Source organism: Macaca thibetana, chromosome 1, assembly GCF_024542745.1.
Source record: "Macaca thibetana thibetana isolate TM-01 chromosome 1, ASM2454274v1, whole genome shotgun sequence".
NCBI classification, from domain to species: domain Eukaryota; kingdom Metazoa; phylum Chordata; class Mammalia; order Primates; family Cercopithecidae; genus Macaca; species Macaca thibetana.
In genome coordinates, this window is record NC_065578.1 from 109,311,624 (window position 1) to 109,332,017 (window position 20,394).

The window sequence follows — 20,394 nt, forward strand, 5'->3', positions numbered from 1 at the left end:
ATTTGTCATCCCACCAACCTTTACCAGGCAGGAGGCACGAGGGATCATGCTGGGCCCTGACGATGTCATCATGAGCAACAAATACATGGTCCCACCCCATGCAGCTTATAGTCAAGTGAGCTTGGCAGCTGTTAAACAAACCATGACACCAGTCAATAGAATTACAAACTATAAGGACTGTTCATTCCAACAGCAAGCAGCTTTTGTGTGTCTCTTGTGTACCAGATACTGTTCTAGACACCAGGAAACAGCTGTGATCAAAACAGACAAAAATCCCCACATTCCTGGAACTTACATTTGGGGGTGGTGGTAGTGGTGGTGAGACAGTTAACAAAATATGTATGTAAAATATACAATATGTAGCATGGCAATAACAGCATTGGAGAAGAGTAAACCAGGGATGAGACGACCCGAAGGAGGTGGAGGAGTGAGCTGGGAACAAGAACCGTGAAGGGCTCAGGGAGAGCAACAGGGAACTCAGACTTCCATGGAGTTGGGGAGGCAGAGACAAGGAAGGCTTCTGAGTAAGCAAATATTGATTTGAGCTCCAAAGATGAGTAAGAGTTGAAAGTGGTAAGGCTGGAAGAACATTCTGGAACAGGAAAAGCTATGCAGAAAGCCCTAAGGTAAACAAACAGGAAAGTGCACATTCAGGGACCCAAAGGGTTATAAGCATGGCCAGAGCATGGGAAGTGCAGGAGGGAGAGGAGAGAAGGCAGAAGCCAGATCATGTGTGATTTTAGAGATGTGGGATTTTGTCTTAAGGGTGAGGGAAGCTGTCATGAACAGGATGTGGCTTACTCTCAGGTTATAAGACTGACCTGGTTGCTGTGTGGAGGATAAACCACGGGGCAGGAATGGAGGCTGGGAGACCAGCAGAAGGTGCGAGTCCAGGCTAGACGCTTGGACCAGGTGGTACAGTGAAGGTGGAGGCAAGTGGACTGGACATTTTCCCATGAGCTTGGGGGCCAGAATCAACAAGACTTGGTATGTGCAGTGGATGCGAGAAGCTGAGGGAAAGGAAAAGCCAAGGATGGTTTTTGTCTTGAGCACCTGGATATTCCAATGATGCTGAAATGGGGATGATCCATGGGCAGAGCAGGTTTGAGGGAAGACAGTTCAGTCTGGGGCACAGCAGACGTGAGGTGCTCATGAAATGGTGAGTGGAGACATTGAGCAGGCAGCTGGGTGTGCGGGTCTTCAGTGTGACCGGCAATGCACAGATCTATGAGGCATGGGGGTTCGGCTTATCTGTGAAGCCATGGGACTGGACAGCACAGACACTGTGAGAAGAGAAGCAGGCCCAGGAACCCAGCATTTGGAGGGCAAGCAGAGGACAGCGGACCTGGCAAGGGGCAGCCTGAAGGTGGGAGGAAAAGAGGGAGAGTGCAGAGTCAAGGCACTAGGTTCCAAGATGGAAAAAGGGATGGAATTTCATAAAAGAGGGTTGAGAAATCAAGCAAGGGGAGGGCTAAAAATTATCCATTGGATTTGGCAACGTGTCACAGGTGCCGGATCAGGGTGAATAGAAAGGAAGTAGAGACACCACTGTGGAAGAACTTGGATCCGAATGGGGGCAGGAAAAGAGATATAGCTGGAGGGAGTGTGTGATTGAGGAGGACTTTTTGTTCTGTTTTTGTTGTCATTGTTGTTTTGAGACAGGGTCTTACTCTGTCACCCAGGCTGAAGTTCAGCAGTGCAATCACGGCTCACTGCAGCCCCAACCTCCCAGGCTCAATTGATCCTCTGACTTCAGTCTCCTGAGTAGCTGGGACAACAGGCACACCCCACTATGCCCAGCTATTTTTTGTAGAGACAGGGTTTCACCATGTTGCCCAGGCTGGTCTCAAACTCCCAGGCTCAAGCGATCTGTCTGCCTTGGCCTCCCAGAGTGCTGGGATTACAAATGTGAGTTACTGTGCCTGGCCAGGAAAACATTTTCAATAAGACAGGTACTAAATCTGTGATTTTCTAACATTAAGATTCCTGAGAATCACTTGGGAATATGTTGAAAATGCATATTCCCAGACACACCCCTAGACAGTCTGATATACTGGGTTTAAGAGTGGCTCCAGGGCCGGGCATGGTGGCTCATGCCTCTAATCCTGGCACTTTGGGAGGCCGAGGCAGGTGGATCACCTGAGGTCAGGAGTTCAAGACCAGCCTGCCCAACAGGGTGAAACCCCATCTCTACTAAAAATACAAAAATTAGCAGGGGCTGGTGGCGTATGCCTGTAATCCCAGCTACTCGGGAGGCTGAGGCAGGAGAATCGCTTGAACCAGGGTGGCAGAGGTTGCAGTGAGCCAAGATCAAAACTTCATCTAAAAAAAAAAAGTGACCCCAGGAATCTGCATCTTAAGCAGCTGTCCCACTGATGATTCTGACCCCCTTGGATGTTCACCCATAGACGGGTGTGAATGCTGTGGGGCAGGCTTCAGGAGAGAGGGTGGGTGAAGCTGGAGGAGCTAGCTCCCATCAAGTCTCCGGAGAAGACAGTGGGAGGTATTCGGAGCTCCTGAGGGAACTCAGAGTGAGACTCCATCAAAAAAAAAAGTTGGGCATAGTGGGGTGTGCCCAACTCTAGCCATCTCAGCTCACTGCAACCTCTGCTTCCCGGGTTCAAGCGATTCTCCTGCCTCAGCCTCCCGAGTAGCTGGGATTTCAGGCACGTGCCATCATGCCAGGCTAATTTTTGTCTTTTTAGCTGGGATTACAGGCACGTGCCACCATGCCCGGCTAATTTTTTTCTTTTTAGTAAAGACAAGGTTTCACCATGTTGGTCAGGCTGATCTCGAACTCCTGACCTCGTGATCAGCCTGCCTCAAACTCCCAAAGTGCCAGGATTAGAGGCATGAGCCACCGCGCCCGGCCTATCTGGTAAACAGTTCTTAAGAGCTGACTGTGCACAGGCCAGGGGGATGCAGCGATGCCTTCAAGGACTTCACAGCTTAGAAAAGCCCATGGTTCTTCCCTGTGAAGCTCAGTTTAAGGAAAAACTTGGTATTTGTGAGTCAGTGGCAGTTAGGCCCTGGATGAAGCTGTGGGCATGCATGGCATGGCCTTGTGTGAAAGGAGAGGTGGGCCCAGGAGTGAACCCTGAGGGATAGCAGCATTTGGACATCAGGAGGAGAAGGGGAGCTTGGTAAGGAGACAGAAGGAGCAGCTTGAGAGATGGGAGAAGACTCAGGATGATGCAGCTTCTCAGAGTTCTAGTAGGTGTAGGAAGCCGGGGCCCCTTGGGCAGCACAGAAGACAGGCTGGGACCTCCTCAGCCCTCCCGCCAAGACACACCAACGCCAGCAAAGGACCCACAGGCCTGGCGGCTGCCTCGTTCCCTTCTCCACACTGCAGCTCGATGATTTTTCTCAAACTGAACGCTTACCATGCCACTGCCCACCCATAACACCCCTTCAGATGTTTTCCCTTTGCTCTGTGGACAAAACTAAAAGTTCTGGGCTTGGCCCACAAGGCCCTCAAGACCTGGCGCTTGCTAACCTCTCTCCTTTTGCATCTCTTGCCATGCTCCTCCTAGATGGTAGTGCTGCAGCCACGCCAGCCTTCTTTTAGTCTTTGGACCTTTCATGCATTTTCTTGCCTCAGGACCTTTGCACAGTCTGTTCTTGCAGCCTGGACAGCTCTCTGGAATCCCATCTCTTTCCTGGTTAACTCTTGCTCATCTTTTAGTTGATTCCTTGGGGAAATTCTCCCTGAACACTTGTTTTGTTTCCCTTGTTGCACACCATCGGATGACCCAGTACTTCTTCATAGGACTCATTGCACTTGTAACAATGTGTTTAGTCCCTGCTGGACTCAGTGTCCAACTCAGCCAGGAACCACCTCTCTCTTGTTCATTGCGTGATTCCCAGATAATTACCATATGCCTGGCACATAAACATGTGTTGAATGGGTTGGTGAATAAATGACATATCTCATAACCTCAGGACTCATTCTGCTGCAAACCAGGGGAAAGGGGAGGGAGGAAACAAAAGGGAAAAAGAAGACAGATGTGAGAAAGGCCAAGGGAATTTGACAAACAAGACGGAGACATGGGGCCAATGGTCATGCTCACAAAAGGGGGCCCTGATCTCCTTCCAGGCCTGCGTCCGAACTTTCTATGAGACACCTCTCCAGTTGCTGGAGAAGGTCAAGAATGTCTTTAATGAAACAAAGAATCTTCTTGACAAGGACTGGAATATTTTCAGCAAGAACTGCAACAACAGCTTTGCTGAATGCTCCAGCCAAGGTAAGCATGGCAGGGGCCAGGAAGTGTGTGGGGGTGGTGGCATATGGAACGGGGATTGGGAGGTGAGATGTGAAGCTGGGGGGACCCCTGGGGAGGCAGCCTGGCTGCTACTTGTGTTCCTGTATGCATGAATGTGCTTGTTCCGTGTACATATGTGGCTTCACGTGCCTCTGGTCCTGGGCACATGTCTTTTCTGATATGTGTGTGCATGCACACCTACTTCTGTCTGCATGTGGCAGCGTCAAGAAGGATCATGCTGGTGCCTTGGGATTAGAGAGTGGAAATGGGAGCCTGTCTTGGGAGCCCTGTAGGTATGGAAGCTTTCCCCACTGGCTCTGCAGGCTGACTGAACATATGGGGGGTTCTGTGGAGACAGCTGACACCCATCTGGGAGTCAGGGCCCTTGCTCCAGGAGCTCTGCTGCGAATCACCATGATACCCTGGCTCCCGAAGTCCCCAGGATGCCTTGGGCGTTCCCTCAAGGGACAAGGCTGGATTTGAAGTCTGAGCATCATTGGAACTCCCAGGGCTGGCTCGGCTGCATACATGTGTACACTGCGTGTCCTCGTCTCTGCGTCTCGTGCCACACATGCCCTCCTACATTCAACCTTGCTTCCCAAGGCAGGGTCTAGGGCCCTGCAACCTGCCAGTGGCCAAGTCTGGTCTCGTTGCTTCAATCCCAAGGCTTCAAGACTTGGCTGCATTCTAGCCCCAGCTTGTTCCTGCCTGGGGCTGTGGCTGTGGCTGTGTGGCTCCTGGCTATGCATGAAACCAGTGTCTTTGGGGCTTGAAGTTGTCTTGTGTTGGTCTGGAAGGCAACTGTTCAACCTCCTGACCTGCTGCTGCTCACCCCTAACTTGGCCTGTGGCCAGTGGGTACCCTGCATGGGCTGTTCTCTTATCTTCCTTCTCCCCTACCCCCAGTGTGTACATCTCAACCCTGTTCTTTGTCACTGCCCATAAGACCCTGCATATGGCACCTTCCCTGTGTCATGAGCACCCACTCTAGTCCCATCCTCTTCTCAGCTCCAGGGCTGAGCTAGGAGATGAGGGCCCCCCAGACTCATATTCCCCTCTTGCCCCGCTCTAGGAAAGCTGTGCTGGAGGCTAGTGACTCTATCTCCCCATCTTTCTCTCTCCCTCTCTCTATGGTTCTTTCAGATGTGGTGACCAAGCCTGATTGCAACTGCCTGTACCCCAAAGCCATCCCTAGCAGTGACCCGGCCTCTGTCTCCCCTCATCAACCCCTCGCCCCCTCCATGGCCCCTATGGCTGGCTTGACCTGGGATGACTCTGAGGGAACTGAGGGCAGCTCCCTCTTGCCTGGTGAGCAGCCCCTGCGCACAGTGGATCCAGGCAGTGCCAAGCAGCGACCACCCAGGAGCACCTGCCAGAGCCTTGAGCCGCCAGAGACCCCGGTTGTCAAGGACAGCACCATCGGTGGCTCACCACAGCCTCGCCCCTCTGTCAGGGCCTTCAACACCGGGATGGAGGATATTCTTGATTCGGCAATGGGCACTAACTGGGCCCCAGAAGAAGCCTCTGGAGAGGCCAGTGAGATTCCTGTGTCCCAAGGGACAGAGCTTTACCCCTCCAGGCCAGGAGGGGGCAGCATGCAGACAGAGCCCGCCAAACCCAGCAACTTCCTCTCAGCATCTTCTCCACTCCCTGCATCAGCAAAGGGCCAACAGCTGGCAGATGTAACTGGTACCACTTTGCCCAGGGTGGGCCCCATGAGGCCCACTGGCCAGGACTGGAATCACACCCCCCAGAAGACAGACCATCCATCTGCCCTGCTGAGAGACCCCCCGGAGCCAGGCTCTCCCAGGACCTCACCACCACGCCCCCAAGGCCTCAGCAACCCCTCCACTCTCTCTGCTCAGCCACAGCTTTCCAGAAGCCACTCCTCGGGCAGCGTGCTGCCCCTTGGGGAGCTGGAGGGCAGGAGGAGCACCAGGGATCGGAGGAGCCCCGCAGAGCCGGAAGGAGGACCAGCAAGTGAAGGGGCAGCCGGGCCCCTGGCCCGTTTTAACTCCGTTCCTTTGACTGACACAGGCCATGAGAGGCAGCGCGAGGGATCCTCCAGCCCGCAGCTCCAGGAGTCTGTCTTCCACCTGCTGGTGCCCAGTGTCATCCTGGTCTTGCTGGCTGTCGGAGGCCTCTTGTTCTACAGGCGGAGGCGGCGGGTGAGCAGATCCCCATGAGGAAGAAGAGGGCGTCCCTTAGGGCAGGGGCAGAGCCTGGCGGGGGTGCAGGTGAGGGGGACAGCTTGGTTGTGGCCTGAGTTCTTCAGACGCAGAGAGATAGGGGCTGGCTCAGCACAGAGGATGAGAGGTGGAAATTGAGGATTGCTTCGAGAATGGGGAAGGCTCAAGCTATAAGGTCAATGGGAAGGGAGTGGAGCAGAAGGGAGCGGGAGAGAATATTCTTGGGCTGACAGCAGGATGACATCCAGACAGGCAGGGAGCTGGAGGAGGAGAGCAATGCTGTGTGAGTGTGTCAGGGCAGGCGTACACTGGGAGTTCTGCAGAGCCTGGGACAGGAGGACCGATAGGGAGCAGCCTGCAAGGGCGTGGGGAGAGGAGAGGGAACACCATCAGCAGAGAGACCTCACAAATCTCCCTTGGGCCTCTGGCTGATCCCCACTTTTGGGAAGCTGGAAGGACTCTTGCAACTCTCTCATAAATACCTGGGGCAGCCCTTACTGGGGATGGGGCCACCGTCCCCCCACCCTCCCCCGGCTCCTCAGTGAGATGCTCTTTCCTGTCCTCAGAGCCGTCAAGAGCCTCAGAGAGCGGATTCTCCCTTGGAGCAGCCAGAAGGCAGGTGAGAGCTTGAGGTGGGGCTCTGGGAGGCACTGGGGGCCTGGCTTGGGATCTGTTTCCCCTCTTCGTGGTGGTGGGGCTCTCCTGCTTGCTCTGAGGAAATGGAGCTGCGGAACAGGATGGGGTAGAGACAGTCTTCTCTCCTTTCCCAGATATCTGGGCTTTTTCCTCATTTCTCCGTAGAGTTAGACGGTTCTGGGATTTTTCAATCTGAGAGGGCCTAGAGCATGTGTGGGGCTTAGGGGTAAACTTACGGGGTCCCCTTACTCCCCTGCTCCTGCTGATGTCTAATGCCAGTGCTGTGCTCTGCCTACAGCCCCCTGACTCAGGATGAGGACAGACAGGTGGAACTGCCAGTGTAGAGGGAATTCTAAGGTAAGATTCTGATTTTGATCTCCACTCCTAAAACTTAGCTATACCCTTTTCCAGTCACCCTCACCTGTTGGTGACACCAATTCCCCTGAGACCCCCACACTGACTCCCTTGCCTCTCTCCAGTTCCTTTTCTATACATTGCCAGCCAGGTCCAGCCACCATCTCCTTTCCAGGTCCTCAGCTATCCCCCTGCCCCTCCATTCCATCCACTGCCGCTGAGGCCAGGGACTATTACCTCTGCACTGGGCTTCTAGTGTTGCTGCCATCTTTGACCTCAGAGCAGCTAAACCCCACTTCTTCGTATGTGGCCTTTATAAGGTCTTTACCCACCTGAGGAATCTTCAGTAGCTCTGTGTGGCAGCCACTGCAAGCCCTATATTCTTGGCTTGGCTGCCAAGACCCTCCAACAGCAGCTGCTTGCCAGATCGCCCCCACACCACCAGTTGACCCTCCTCCCCAGCCGAGGACAGTTCTGCTTCCTTGCTTTTAGGATCATGTTGACATAGAACCTGAGTCTTGGAAGGGCTCTCAGGGGTCATTTGGCCCTGGGTCACACCCCAAAGGGACTGCCCCTCTCCATGTCCCCAACAGGCAGCCAGCCAGCTGACTGTCACACACTCCCAGTTCCAAGCCAGCTCCCTGCCTAGCCACAGCCCGTGCCATCTTCCAGTCAGACTGAGAGAAATGTCTTCCTCATGCGAGGCAAAACTGGCTTCCCTGCCCCCTCCATACTGCTCCTCCCTCCTGTTCTCATGAAAGCCCTCAGATATTTCAAGTCAGGTATCCATGTCCCCTTTGAGAATTCTCTAAGCTAAGAATGGCCAAGTCCCTCAAACGTTCCTTATATGATATGGTTTTCAGACCCCTCACCATCCTGGACACACTCGTTTGTCAATGTCCCTCTGAAAATGTGGCGCCCAGCCCCGGACACAGTACTCCAGATGTCTGACCAGCTCAGAGAGAGTACAGTGGGACTGTTACCTTCCTTGATATGGACAGTATTCTTCTATTTGTGCAGATTAAGATTGCATTAGTTTTTTTCTTAACAACTGCATCATACTGTTGTCATATGTTGAGCTTGTGGTCTATTAAAACCCCTAGTTCCGTTTCCCATAAACCTCTGTCAAGCCAGACCATCTCTACCCTGTACTTGGACAACTTAACTTTTTTAACCAAAGTGCAGTTTATATTCACCTTTGCTAAAGCCACCTTGTTGGTTTCTGCCAATCACCTGAACCTATTGAAGTTGTTTGAAATCCTAATTCTGTCGTCTCTGTAGCCCTCCCTTTTGTGGCTCCTGCACATTGATGAGTGCCTGTTGTTGTCCTTGCCCATGTTGTTGATGTAGCTGTGACCCTATTGTTCCTCACCTCTGGCCCCCCCAACCCCAGCTGGCGCACGTCTTCCCCCTCCCACCCAAGCCCACAGCCAGCCCATCAGGAAGCCTTCCTGGCTTCTCTACAACCTTCTGACTGCTTCTTTCAGTCATGCCCCTCCTGCTCTTTTGTATTTGGCTAATAGTATATCAATTTGCACTTATTTGGATGTTGTTTTCATATTTTTTTAAATCTTATTTTATATGTATGTGTACATTCCACATCCCTAAGATTGTAAGCCCCTTGAGGGCAGGAACTGTCTTCCACTTTTTTTGTGTTTCTTTTTCCATCCTGGGTCCTACTACAGAGAGGGCCTCTCCACATTTGCCAAACATGAAATAAATATTGACTGACTGGCTTCAGGGCTGACTCACGGACTGACCCTGGCCAGCTGTCTCTAACTGACCAGCCTCTAGCTGACCAGTTAACCAGCTAACTGACTGACTCTGACTGACTGGCTGACCAGCTGGCTGGGTGAATGACTAACCAACCAACTATCTTGGTAACTGGCCAGCTGTTGCTTGGGGAGCCCATTGAGCAACTGACTAGCTGATTTCCTGACTAATTGGCTGGTTGGCTGACTAGCTGGGGTGGCCGAGTCAAGTTTCCAGTCACACTCTACCAAGTGCAAGCCAGCGCTGCAGGGCTCTCCCATGTGTGGAGTGACAGGTCTGGGCCCTTTCTAGAGAGATAAGGAATTTGGCAAATGCTCAAAACCAGGGGAACCTATTTAGACAAGAGCCAGCAGTAACAACATATCTAGAATCCTGGGGTCTACCTTGTCAGTGGGGTGGGCTAAGATGGGCGAGTGGGTCAGCTGGGGCACTGGCAAGACTGTGAAATGACCCAGGCCTCCTCAGAACTGGTGGTGGCTGGTGGCTCAGTGCCACGACACCCTTCCCACTGGTCGCCTGTCCCCCAAACCCCTTGCCATGGTCTTGGCCCTCTGTCCCATCCCTCTACGTGCCCACCCTCCTTTCCCCACTTGCTTATTCTCAGGCCCGTCCCAAGCTTTCATTTTCCTCCCTTCAAGATTTCACTTGGAGAGGGAACCTGGGGCAAGGGGCTACATCCAGATCCCACTTGGCCCAGCAGGTCCAGCCCTAAGGTGGTCTCCAGGCCAGGCACCAGTGGCCTTGGAGAGATTGAGTGCCAGCCCCTAGACTGACTGCTGCTCTGATGGAAGAAGTGAGAGAGGGAAACAGAGGCAGAGACTGAGATAGGGACTCAGAGCCACAGAAAATGCAGAGACCAGCACCTCAGCCCTAAGCAGCTAGGAGATGGGGCAGCAGGCTAGAACTTGCCCACTGGGTCCTTCTCCCCTCCTGGGCCTTAGCTGGGCCTGTGGCCTGGCTGTACCCATCATGGCTCATGTCCAGTTTATGGTTCCCCTTCTTTCCCTCTAGAGCATGGGAATGGGCAAGGAGCCAGAGGCTGTGGTTCCATCTTCCCTCCTTACCCAGTAGGGCCTATGGATGTTAGGGAGGGAGGCTCCACACAAGGTCCAAAGTCAAACTGTTGGATGGGGTCCAGGGGATTTCTGCTCTGGGAACAAAGCGTCCTGAGGATGCTGGGCAAGGGACAAGGATGGGGGTGGAGCAGGAGAGGGCAAGGCCCTGACTCCCATGGATGATGCAGGAGGCAAGGCCCTCGGCCCATCCAGGAGGGGCTGGGTTGCTTAGGGGTCAGCATGCCAAATGGCAGTGTGGGAATTTCCTTGTCCCGGCACTACCTCTAGACTTTTCCTCTCTGGCCCAAGTTCTTCCTCTTCAGCTAGCTCTGCCCGACTGTCTTGAACATCATATGTGATGCCCCTCTGATGAATGCTGTGGAGGTGGAAATGAAAGATTCTTCTTTGCTAGTGTTAGCAGGAATCACCTTTTGTTCACTGGGCCAAGACCAATGAGATGACCTTGCCTGAGGAGGGGTCCAAAGACGTTCAAGTGCCCGCTTTGCTCCTCATCAGAGCCCTCTGCTTGAGGAGTAACCCCTCTTCCCAGCCTTGCCCAGACCTCTCCTGGGCCCTGTTATCTTCCACTGAGGCCCTGATTCCCCAGGAGGAGATAGGAGGTGAGGCCAGTTTGGCCAGAGGCCTGGGCTGGTGCCAGAGAAAGCCGCCTGCTCTCTCTGTGGTGTCTGGAAAGGCTAGGGAAGGGAGGAAAGGAAGTCCCGCCTGCAACACCGCCAACAGCCCACAGGAATGCCACACCTCCCAACCCATGTCCTCAACGACCCTCCCCGCACTCCCACTCTGCTGACTAGCCTTTCCTTCTCTCCCACAGCTGGACGCACAGGACAGTCTCTCCGTGGGAGGAGACATTATGGGGCGTCCACCACCACCCCTCCCCGGCCATCCTCCTGGAATGTGGTCTGCCCTCCACCAGAGGACCGGACCAGAGCAGCCAGGCTAGGGCCCCTCTGTCTCAACCTGCAGACTGTTGACTGAGAGAGGCCAGAGGATGCTCCCCATGCTGCCACTATTTATTGTGAGCCCTGGAGGCTCCCATGTGCTTGAGGAAGGCCGGCGAGCCCGGCTCAGGACCCTCTTTCCTCAGGGGCTGCACCCTCCTCTCCCTCCCCTCCATGCCAGCACCCAGGCCAGGGACCCATCAGCCTGTGGTTTGTGGGAAGGTAGGGTGGACGTTGAGGAGTGAAAGAACCCTGCACCCAGAGGGCCCGCCTGGTGCCAAGGGATCCCAGCCTGGACAGGCATGGACCTGTCTCCAGAGAGAGGAGCCTGAAGTTCACAGGGCGGGACGGCGTCGGCTTGATTTCCCGTAAAGGTGTCAGCCTGAGAGACGGGAAGAGGAGGCCTCTGGACCTGCTGGTCTGCACTGACAGCCTGAAGGGTCTACACCCTCGGCTCACCCAAGTGCCCTATGCTGGTTGCCAGGCACAGAGGGGAGGCCAGCCCTGCCCTCAGGACCGGCCCGACCTGCCAGTGATGCCAAGAGGGGGATCAAGCACTGGCCTCTGCCTCTCCTCCTTCCAGCACCTGCCAGAGTTTTTCCGGGAGGCCAAGCAGAGGCTCCCCTCATGAAGGAAGCCATTGCACTGTGAACACTGTACCAGCCTGCTGAACAGCCTGCCCCCGTCCATCCATGAGCCAGCATCCATCCGTCCTCCACTCTCCAGCCTCTCCCCAGCCTCCTGCACTGAGCTGGCCTCACCAGTCGACTGAGGGAGCCCCTCAGCCCTGACCTTCTCCTGACCTGGCCTTTGACTCCCCGGGGTGGAGCGGGGTGGGAGAACCTCCTGGGCTGCCAGCCAGAGCCGGTCTTTAGGCTGTGTTGTTCGCCCAGGTTTCTGCATCTTGCACTTTGACATTCCCAAGAGGGAAGGAACTAGTGGGAGAGAGCCAGGGAGGGGAGGGCACAGACAGAGAGGCTGCAGGGCGAGCTCTGACTGAAGATGGGCCTTTGAAATATAGGTATGCCCCTGAGGTTGGGGGAGGGTCTGCACTCCCAAACCCCAGCCCAGTGTCCTTTCCCTGCTGCTGACAGGAACCTGGAGCTGAGCAGGTTATCCCTGTCAGGAGCCGTGGGCTGGGCTGCATCTCAGCCCCACCTGCATGGCACCCAGCTCCCATCCACTTCTCACCCTTCTTTCCTCCTGACCTTGGTTGGCAGTGATAACCTCCATCTCTCACCCACCCGTCTACCATCACCTCTAACCAGGCAAGCCAGGGTGGAAGAGCAATCAGGAGAGCCAGGCCTCAGCTTCCAATGCTTGCAGGGCCTCCACTTCGTGGCCAGTCCGTGGTGGTGGCTCTGAGGCCTAGGTAACAGGCGACAGGGTTGCCAGTTGCCCCTGGGTTCCTTTGTGCTGCTGTGTGCCTCCTCTCCTGCTGCCCTGGGTCCTCCACTGAGAGACCCTACCCTGCCTGGCCACTGGGCCCGTGACTTTCTCTTCCTGCCCAGGAAAGTGAGGGTCTGCTGGCCCCACCTCCCCTGTCCTGATGCTGACAGCTAAGGGAAGGGCAGTGAACTTGCATATGGGGCTTAGCCTTCTAGTCACAGCCTCTATATTTGATGCTAGAAAACACATATTTTAAAATGGAAGAAAAAAAAAAACAAAAAAAAAGGCATTCCCCCTTCATCCCCCTACCTTAAACATATAATATTTTAAAGGTCAAAAAAGCAATCCAACCCACTGCAGAAGCTCTTTGTGAGCACTTGGTGGCATCAGAGCAGGAGGAGCCCCAGAGCCGCCTCTGGTGTCCCCCCAGGCTACCTGCTCAGGAACCCCTTCTGTTCTCTGAGAAGTCGAGAGAGGACATTGGCTCACGCACTGTGAGATTTTGTTTTTATACTTGGAAGTGGTGAATTATTTTATATAAAGTCATTTAAATATCTATTTAAAAGATAGGAAGCTGCTTATATATTTAATAATAAAAGAAGTGCACAAGCTGCCATGTGAGTCGTGGGAAAGTTGCTTTTGGGGTGTGGGTGGCAAACATCAGGGTGGGTGGGCAGCAGTTGCTGGATGAACGCCAGCTCAGAGAACCTTTTTCCACAAAACACAGGGGAGGAAGGTTCTCTCCAAGTTTCAGTCTTGTTACCAAAACCTCCTGTATTTTTTTTTTTTTTTTTTGAGACGGAGTCTCGCTCTGTCGCCCAGGCTGGAGTACAGTGGCCAGATCTCAGCTCACTGCAACTTCCGCCTCCCAGGTTTACGCTATTCTCCTGCCTCAGCCTCCCAAGTAGCTGGGACTACAGGCGCCGGCCACCTCGCCGGGCTAGTTTTTTGTATTTTTTAGTAGAGACAGGGTTTCACCGTGTTAGCCAGGATGGTCTCGATCTCCTGACCTTGTGATCCGCCCGTCTTGGCCTCCCAAAGTGCTGGGATTACAGGCTTGAGCCAATGCGCCTGGCCGACCTCCTGTATTATTGCTGTCCCAAACACATTCATCTGCATATCTGGTCGTATTGGGCAGAAAGTGGCCAAACCCCAGGCCTGGTCCCCGGCCCCTGCTCCTGCCCAGCCTAGGAAAATGGCTGGTTGGGCTCTGTCCAAGGACCCCGGGGGCCTGTGAGGATAAGGCTCCTTGACCGTTGAGCCCTGCTGACCAGGGCAGAGGGAGCTGGCTAGGTCCTTGCAGGCTCTGAGATGAATGAGTCCTGTTTCCAGGCTGCGAAGTGAGTGTGTTTAGCGGGGGAGAGCCAGGAGTCTGTGTGAGGGCCCTCGTTCGGGCTTGACCTTCCTACTGGAGCTGGAGAGGAGACTGAGGGTGTGGCTTTCCGTGGGGAGAGGGGTATTAGGCAGGGCCAGAGGAGTTGAAGGCCCAAACATACACCCTGGGCAAAGCTATGACAAGAGGGGCCTCTCAATCCCTGAGGGTGTGGTAGACAGCTTTGGATTAGTGGTTCCCAACGCTGGCTTCCAGGAGAATCACCTGGGTTGTTTTAAAAAAAAAAAAAAAATCTGATCCCCTGAGCCCCACCCTAGATCAATGAAATCGAATCTTAGGGGCGAGGCTCAGGCACCAGGTGTCAAAACTTTTTAAAAGACATCTCAGGTGATTCCACGGTGATCCAGGATAAGAAGTATCTAGAGCTGCACTGTCAGGTAAGATGGCTATTTAAGTTTAAATTAATTAGAATGAAATAAAAGTAAACATTCAGTTCCTTAGCTATACTATCCACATTTCAAGGGCTCTGTAACTACATGTGGCTACCATGTTGGACAGCACAGAAATACAACATTTGCATCATTCCAGAAATTCTACTGGACAGCGCTACCCCAGAGATTAGGTCCTTGGACTTAGGGACCAAGGATACAGGGCCAAGATTGGCATCAAGCAAATTTGACCAGGGGCTAAGTGTTCAGGCGTCTCAGTCACCCCTTTCTGTGCCCTCACCCCTACCACCCTGTCCCTTATCATTTCCCTTAAGATGGCTCTTCCCTTTCTATCAAAAGAGCTACAGAAAAGATTTTTGAAGAAACTTAACATTTTATTGTTCAAGGCCCCTCTGAGAAGCCTTCCCAGCCTGACTCGAGCTCCTGAGGCCTACCCAGGTTCAATTCTTTCCCCACCTGTGCTTCTCCAGATTTGGAATTTGGAGGCTGTTTGTCTGTGTGTCCCACCAGGCCATGGTCAGTGGCAGACACTGCTACATCCCTCCTTTTATTAAAGGGGGACGTGCACCTAGTGCCTTAGTGCCTAAGAGTATCTGGCACTCGGTAGGTGCTCGGTAATTGCGTGCCAAAGGTTAATACTGAAAGCATGAACAGAGGCATCATAATGCAAATTCTGACCAGATGTAATGGGTGGCCTTTTCTAGAGGCCTTATTGGTATTAGCAAATGAGAGTAGTATCTAATAACTACTGTTCAATGGCCATGCAGAAGGATCTTCAGCAGAGGAGTCTTCCTGGCTTCTGACAGAGATGGGGCTAGGTTACAGCCCTTCCTGATCACTGGGCGGTGGTGGATGGAATGTACATTTCAAAGCCTCTAAGCAAGGATTGGTGATGAGGGGAGCAAAAGATCCCTTCCCCTTAGCTGCCTTTCCAGAACCCCCAGAAAGAGCTGAGAATCTCAGCAGGCCTTTCCTGGGCTTCATGTGCTGCAGGGGCTGCTTGGGAAGCATCCTACCTATACAGCAATATTCGCTTTGAGTTGAGAACCAGAGAACTGGCTAAGGGTGGTGGCTTACACCTGTAACCCCAGCGCTTTAGGGGGACTGAGGTGAGAGGATCACTTGAGCCCAGGAGTTTGAAATCAGCCTGAACAACATAATGAGACCCCATTTCTACAAACAAAAAACTAGCCAGATGCGGTGGCACACACCAGTAGTCCCAGCTACATGGGAGACTGAGGTTGGAGGATAGCCTGAGCCGGAAGGTTGAGTCTGCGGTCAACCCTGATCGTATCACTGCACTTCAGCCTGGGAAATGAAGCAAGACCCTGTCTCAAAAACATCAAAACCCAAAAACCAACAGAACTTAGGTTCTTGACTTGAATCTCTCATTGGCTCTTACTGTTTGACCTTAAGTAAGTTTTTAAACTCTCTGAGCCTCAGGTTTCTCCTCGTCTGTAGAACTAGTTTAAGAGTACAAACCAGGTGGCTGGCTACGGTGGCTCACACCTGTAATCCCAGCACTTTGGGAGGCCAAGGCAGGCGGATCACCTGAGGTCAGGAGTTCAAGACCAACCTGACCAACATGGTAGAACCCCGTCTCTACTAAAAATACAAAAATTTGCCGGGCGTGGTGGTGCACGCCTGTAATCCCAGCTACTCGGAAGGCTGAGGCAGGAGAATCAGTTGAACCCGGGAGGCAGAAGCTGCAGTGAGCCGAGATCGCGCCATTGCACTCCAGCCTGGGCAACAGAGCGAGGCTCCGTCTCAAAAAAAAAAAAAAAAAAAAAAAAAAAGAGTACAAACCAGGTATACCTGGACTGCAGTTCAAATGAAATGACAAACCCAAAAGCACTTTGTGGGCTCCAAAGGGCTGCCCCTGAATAAAATGTGTACTGGTAATGTGCCTGCCAGCTGGTCCAACAGTGCCCAAGCCAAACAGAGAGCTGCCCTCTGGGCAAGCCCTGGGGGACCAGCATGCTACCAGGCCCTGGCTATTCTCAGAGGAAGGTGGCAGAGCTGGGTGCTTCCCACAGGGATGAGCAGTTAGAGAGCTTGTAGCTCAGGGATTTCTGGCTGACAAGAAGAGCCAGGTAGAAGACTAGAGGGGAAAGTGGCCTTGGGTTGCTACGGGTGCCGGTGAGCAGGCAGGGTCAGGAACTCTGGCTTGGACTATATAAGCAGAGACCACGGCCAAACCCCAAACCACTATCCGGCCAGAGGCAGGAAAGTGAATCAGAGGAGACGAGGAAGAAGCCTGAGGTTAACCTCGTGCAGACTGTGGGCCGTGGCAAGAAGGGTTGGTGACAGGACTAGATGCAGGGCCTGGGTGGGTGTCCAAAGACCCCTTGAATAAGGCACTAAAGTCATTTGGTGAGGGCAGTGACCAGGCAGCCCTGAAGAGAAAAGGCCACATGTCCCAGTGAGCACATGTCCCCTGCCCCAGTGAAGGCCTCCTCTGCCACAGCAGCACTTTTGTTTGCTGGTTTCCCTCTTCAGGCTCTAGGAGGGGTAGGGGAGTCACCAGGCTCTGCTTCTGAATACTGGGACTGCTGAGGGAGCAAGTGGACCACACTAGCTTGGAAAGCCCCATGGTGAAGTGGCTGGACCACAGGAAAGCCCACAGGTTGACCTCTATGGCACCATCTAGAGTCCATACTGACTCAGCTCCACTACTGGGTGGCTGAGTCAGAAGAGGTTATGCATTGGGGCAGTGGAGAAGGCTGGGTCAGGGAGTTTTCGAGTGAATTCCTTGAGGAGGGCTAGGGGAGAACCCCAAGTTAGACTTTAGCCTCTCTAGTCCACAGGCCCCACCCCTGCTCTGAGGTCTTAGACGTCTTCCCCCAGTCACTCTGCTATTTTGTCCTCCTCATGTGTGTGCATCTAGTGAGGTCTGTGAAGGCAAGAGCCTCATCCTTATTTATTCATTCATTTCCCCATTGATTGCCACACACTGAGGAAAAAATGGTAAATAAAAGAGTCAGTGAAGGAGACAGGTATTAGTAAAACAATCACAAATAAATATCTAGTCATAAAGTATGAATAGAATTAGAAAGATGTCTAATAGGAACCTGACCAGGGATGCTGCACTCTGCAGGACTTCAGGAAGATTAAGACAAAGGAAGCCATATAAGGGTAACAGGAAGTCAGGCACAGTCTGTTCCTCTTCCTTGTCCAAGACTGTCAACAAGATCGAATGGAAGGCTATTTACTATTTACTGGTATGTATGAGGCAGTCTATAAAAATGCAATTGCATTCTATCCTATAATAGCCCTGTAAGCGAGGTTCTAACATCCTCATCTATAGATGTAGAAACTAAGGCTTAGAGAAACTTAGCTCAGCCAAGATCACAGCAGCTGGCAAGTAGCAATGCCTGGATTTGAAGCCAGATCTGCCTGTTTTCAAATACAGCATCGTAACATCACACTCTAGCAGACATTTAGCAAATGCTTCATGCACAAACGGACAGCTCGTGCCAGCTTGGTGGGCTTTGAGGGTCCCCAGGGCCTTAGAATTCTCCTTCTTTGTCCCCTCAAAAGGATTGTGTAGTCTGAAACTGGGCAAAAGGTGCCTATGACAGACTCCTGTTTTCTCAGTCTTGCTGCTATCCCTAAATCCACCAGGAAAGGAAAAAGGACCTCTCCTGGGTGGTGTGTCCACTGCCTGGGCCTCTGAAAAAGGCCTCTCTTGACTGGCAGTCCCTCCTGGCTTCTCTTGGCTTGAGTCCTTTGTGACCCATGTGTTTTCTTCCTGCCCACCCTTTGGACATATCCCAACCCGCTGGTTAATTATTGAGCCAGGTGACACCTGGCCATTGATCACTCCAGCTGGCAGCAGGCTTTGTCATCATTCTTATTTTGCCTGATTACAACTTTCCCAGAAGAAAGGGCTAGAAATAATTTGTTCTCCCACACCCAGCAAGATCTCCAGGGGAGGTTGTCCAGGCCTGGGCTGGGGTTTCATGGGCAAGGCTGGATCAGGACCACCAAGTGTGACGTCTGCAGGCTTAATATGCTCTAGTGATTCTGAGAAGACGGACCAAAGACTAGAGGCTGAAGAATCTCAGAGGTGGGAGCAGGGCCATCACCTGGCCTGTGATATTTAGGGGATCTTCCAAAAGGTGTCACTATCAGAGGGCACTATTGGTACACTTTCTATGTTGGCTTTCCTGAAAAGAGCTCCATGCCCACATGCAGGAAACAGTCTCTGTCTACTCTCCTGAAGAGGAGTTTCAAGTTTGAAGCTCTTTGGGTATTTGGGCCCAAGTCCTCTGCTATGTTCAGAGTATTTCTCTATATTAACAACAACAACAAATCCTGGGGGAGAGGGTAAAAATGTGACTTCCAGAGTTGATGCATTATATTATTTTAAATGTCTAGCTTCCAACAACAACAACAAATGCAAGGCATGTAAAGATACAGAGAGTATTCTCTATACACAGGGGGGAAAAGCGATCAATAGAAACTGCTTCTGAGGAAGCCCCAACATTAGATTTACTAGACAAAGATTTTAAATCAGGTATTCCAAAGTGTTCAAAGACTAAAGGAAAACATGTATGAAGAACTAAAAGAAGATATGAGAATAATGTCTCACCAAATAGAAAATACCAATAAAGATGAGAACATACAGACAAGGAACGCCTGTAATCCCAGGACTTTGGGAGGCTGAGGCAGGCGGATCACGAGGTCAACAGATCGAGACCATCCTGGCCAACATGGTGAAACCCCATCTCTACTAAAAATACAAAAATTAGCTGGGCATGGCGGCGCATGCCTGTAGTCCCAGTTACTCAGGAGGCTGAGGCAGAAGAATTGCTTGAACCTGGGAGGCAGAGGTTGCAGTGAGCCAAGATTGTGCCACTGTACTCCAGCCTGGGCAACAGAGCAAGACTCCATCTAAAAAAAAAAAGGGAGGGGGAACCAAATAGAATTCTGGAATTGAAATGTACAATAACTGAAATGAGCATTTTACCAGAGGGGCTTAATAGTAGATTTGAACAGCCAAAAGAAAGAATCCATGAACTTGAAGTTATCTCAATTGAGATTACCCAGTCTGAGGAAGATAAATAACAAAGAAACAATGAAGAACAGAAAAAATAAACAGAGCCACAGAGGCCTGTGGGACATCTTCAAGCATATCAACATGTACATAATGGGAGTCCCAGAAGGAGAGGAGAGACAGAAAGGAATAAAAAGAATATTTCAGCCAGGTGTGGTGGCTCACACCTGTAATCTTAGCACTATGAGAGGCTGAGGTGGGTGGATCACCTGAGGTCAGGAGTTTGAGACCGGCCTGGCCAACGTGGTGAAACCCTACCTCTGCTAAAAATACAAAAATTAGCCAGGTGTGGTGGCAGGCACCTATAATCCCAGCTACTCAGGAGGCTGAGGCAGGAGAATCACTTGAACCCAGGAGGTGGAGGTTGCAGTGAGCTGAGATTGCACCACTGCACTCCAGCCTGGGTGAAAGAGCAAAACTCCATCTCAAAAAAAAAAAAAAAAAAAAAAGAATATCTGAAGAAATAATGTTTGAAAATTTTCCAAATTTAATGAAAGACATTAATCTACACATCCAAGAAGCTCCATGTACTCTAAGTAGGATCAACTCAAAGAGGAACACAGACACGTCACAATCAAATGTTCAAAAGACATGGACTATTTTTTTAATTTTTAGTTTTTGTGGGTACATAGTAGGTGTGTATATTTATGGGATACATGAGATATTTTGATACAGGCACACAATGCATAATGATCACATCAGGGTAAATGAGATATCCACCACCTCAAGCGTTTATCATTTCTTTTTGTTACAAACATTCCAATTATACTCTTTTGTTATTTTTTAATGTACTATAAATTATTATTGACTATAGTCATCCTGTTGTGCTGTCAAATACTAGATCTTATTGATTCTATCTAACTACATTTTTGTACCCATTACCCATCCCTGTTCACCCCCACCCTGACTACTGTTCACAGCCTCTGGTGACCATTAT

General features: G+C 51.9%; 2 protein-coding genes across 4 annotated transcripts in view; both read left to right on the top strand.

Moving 5' to 3' along the window:
• The window catches only part of CSF1 (colony stimulating factor 1), a 106,187-nt gene extending 92,957 nt beyond the window's left edge, over positions 1-13,230 (top strand). For 2 of the 3 annotated variants that reach the window (XM_050746187.1, XM_050746198.1), the window contains 5 exons: positions 4,097-4,244; positions 5,405-6,429; positions 7,017-7,069; positions 7,385-7,443; positions 11,101-13,230. In XM_050746187.1, the coding sequence (XP_050602144.1) occupies positions 4,097-4,244; positions 5,405-6,429; positions 7,017-7,069; positions 7,385-7,430 (1,272 nt within the window). In that variant the 3' untranslated portion in view covers positions 7,431-7,443; positions 11,101-13,230. Of the gene's footprint in view, positions 1-4,096; positions 4,245-5,404; positions 6,430-7,016; positions 7,070-7,384; positions 7,444-8,303; positions 8,560-11,100 lie in introns of those variants that run through there. The other variant, XM_050746206.1, reaches the window with a different exon arrangement.
• The window catches only part of STRIP1 (striatin interacting protein 1), a 272,900-nt gene that overhangs the window by 130,427 nt on the left and 122,079 nt on the right, over positions 1-20,394 (top strand). The window lies entirely within an intron of this gene.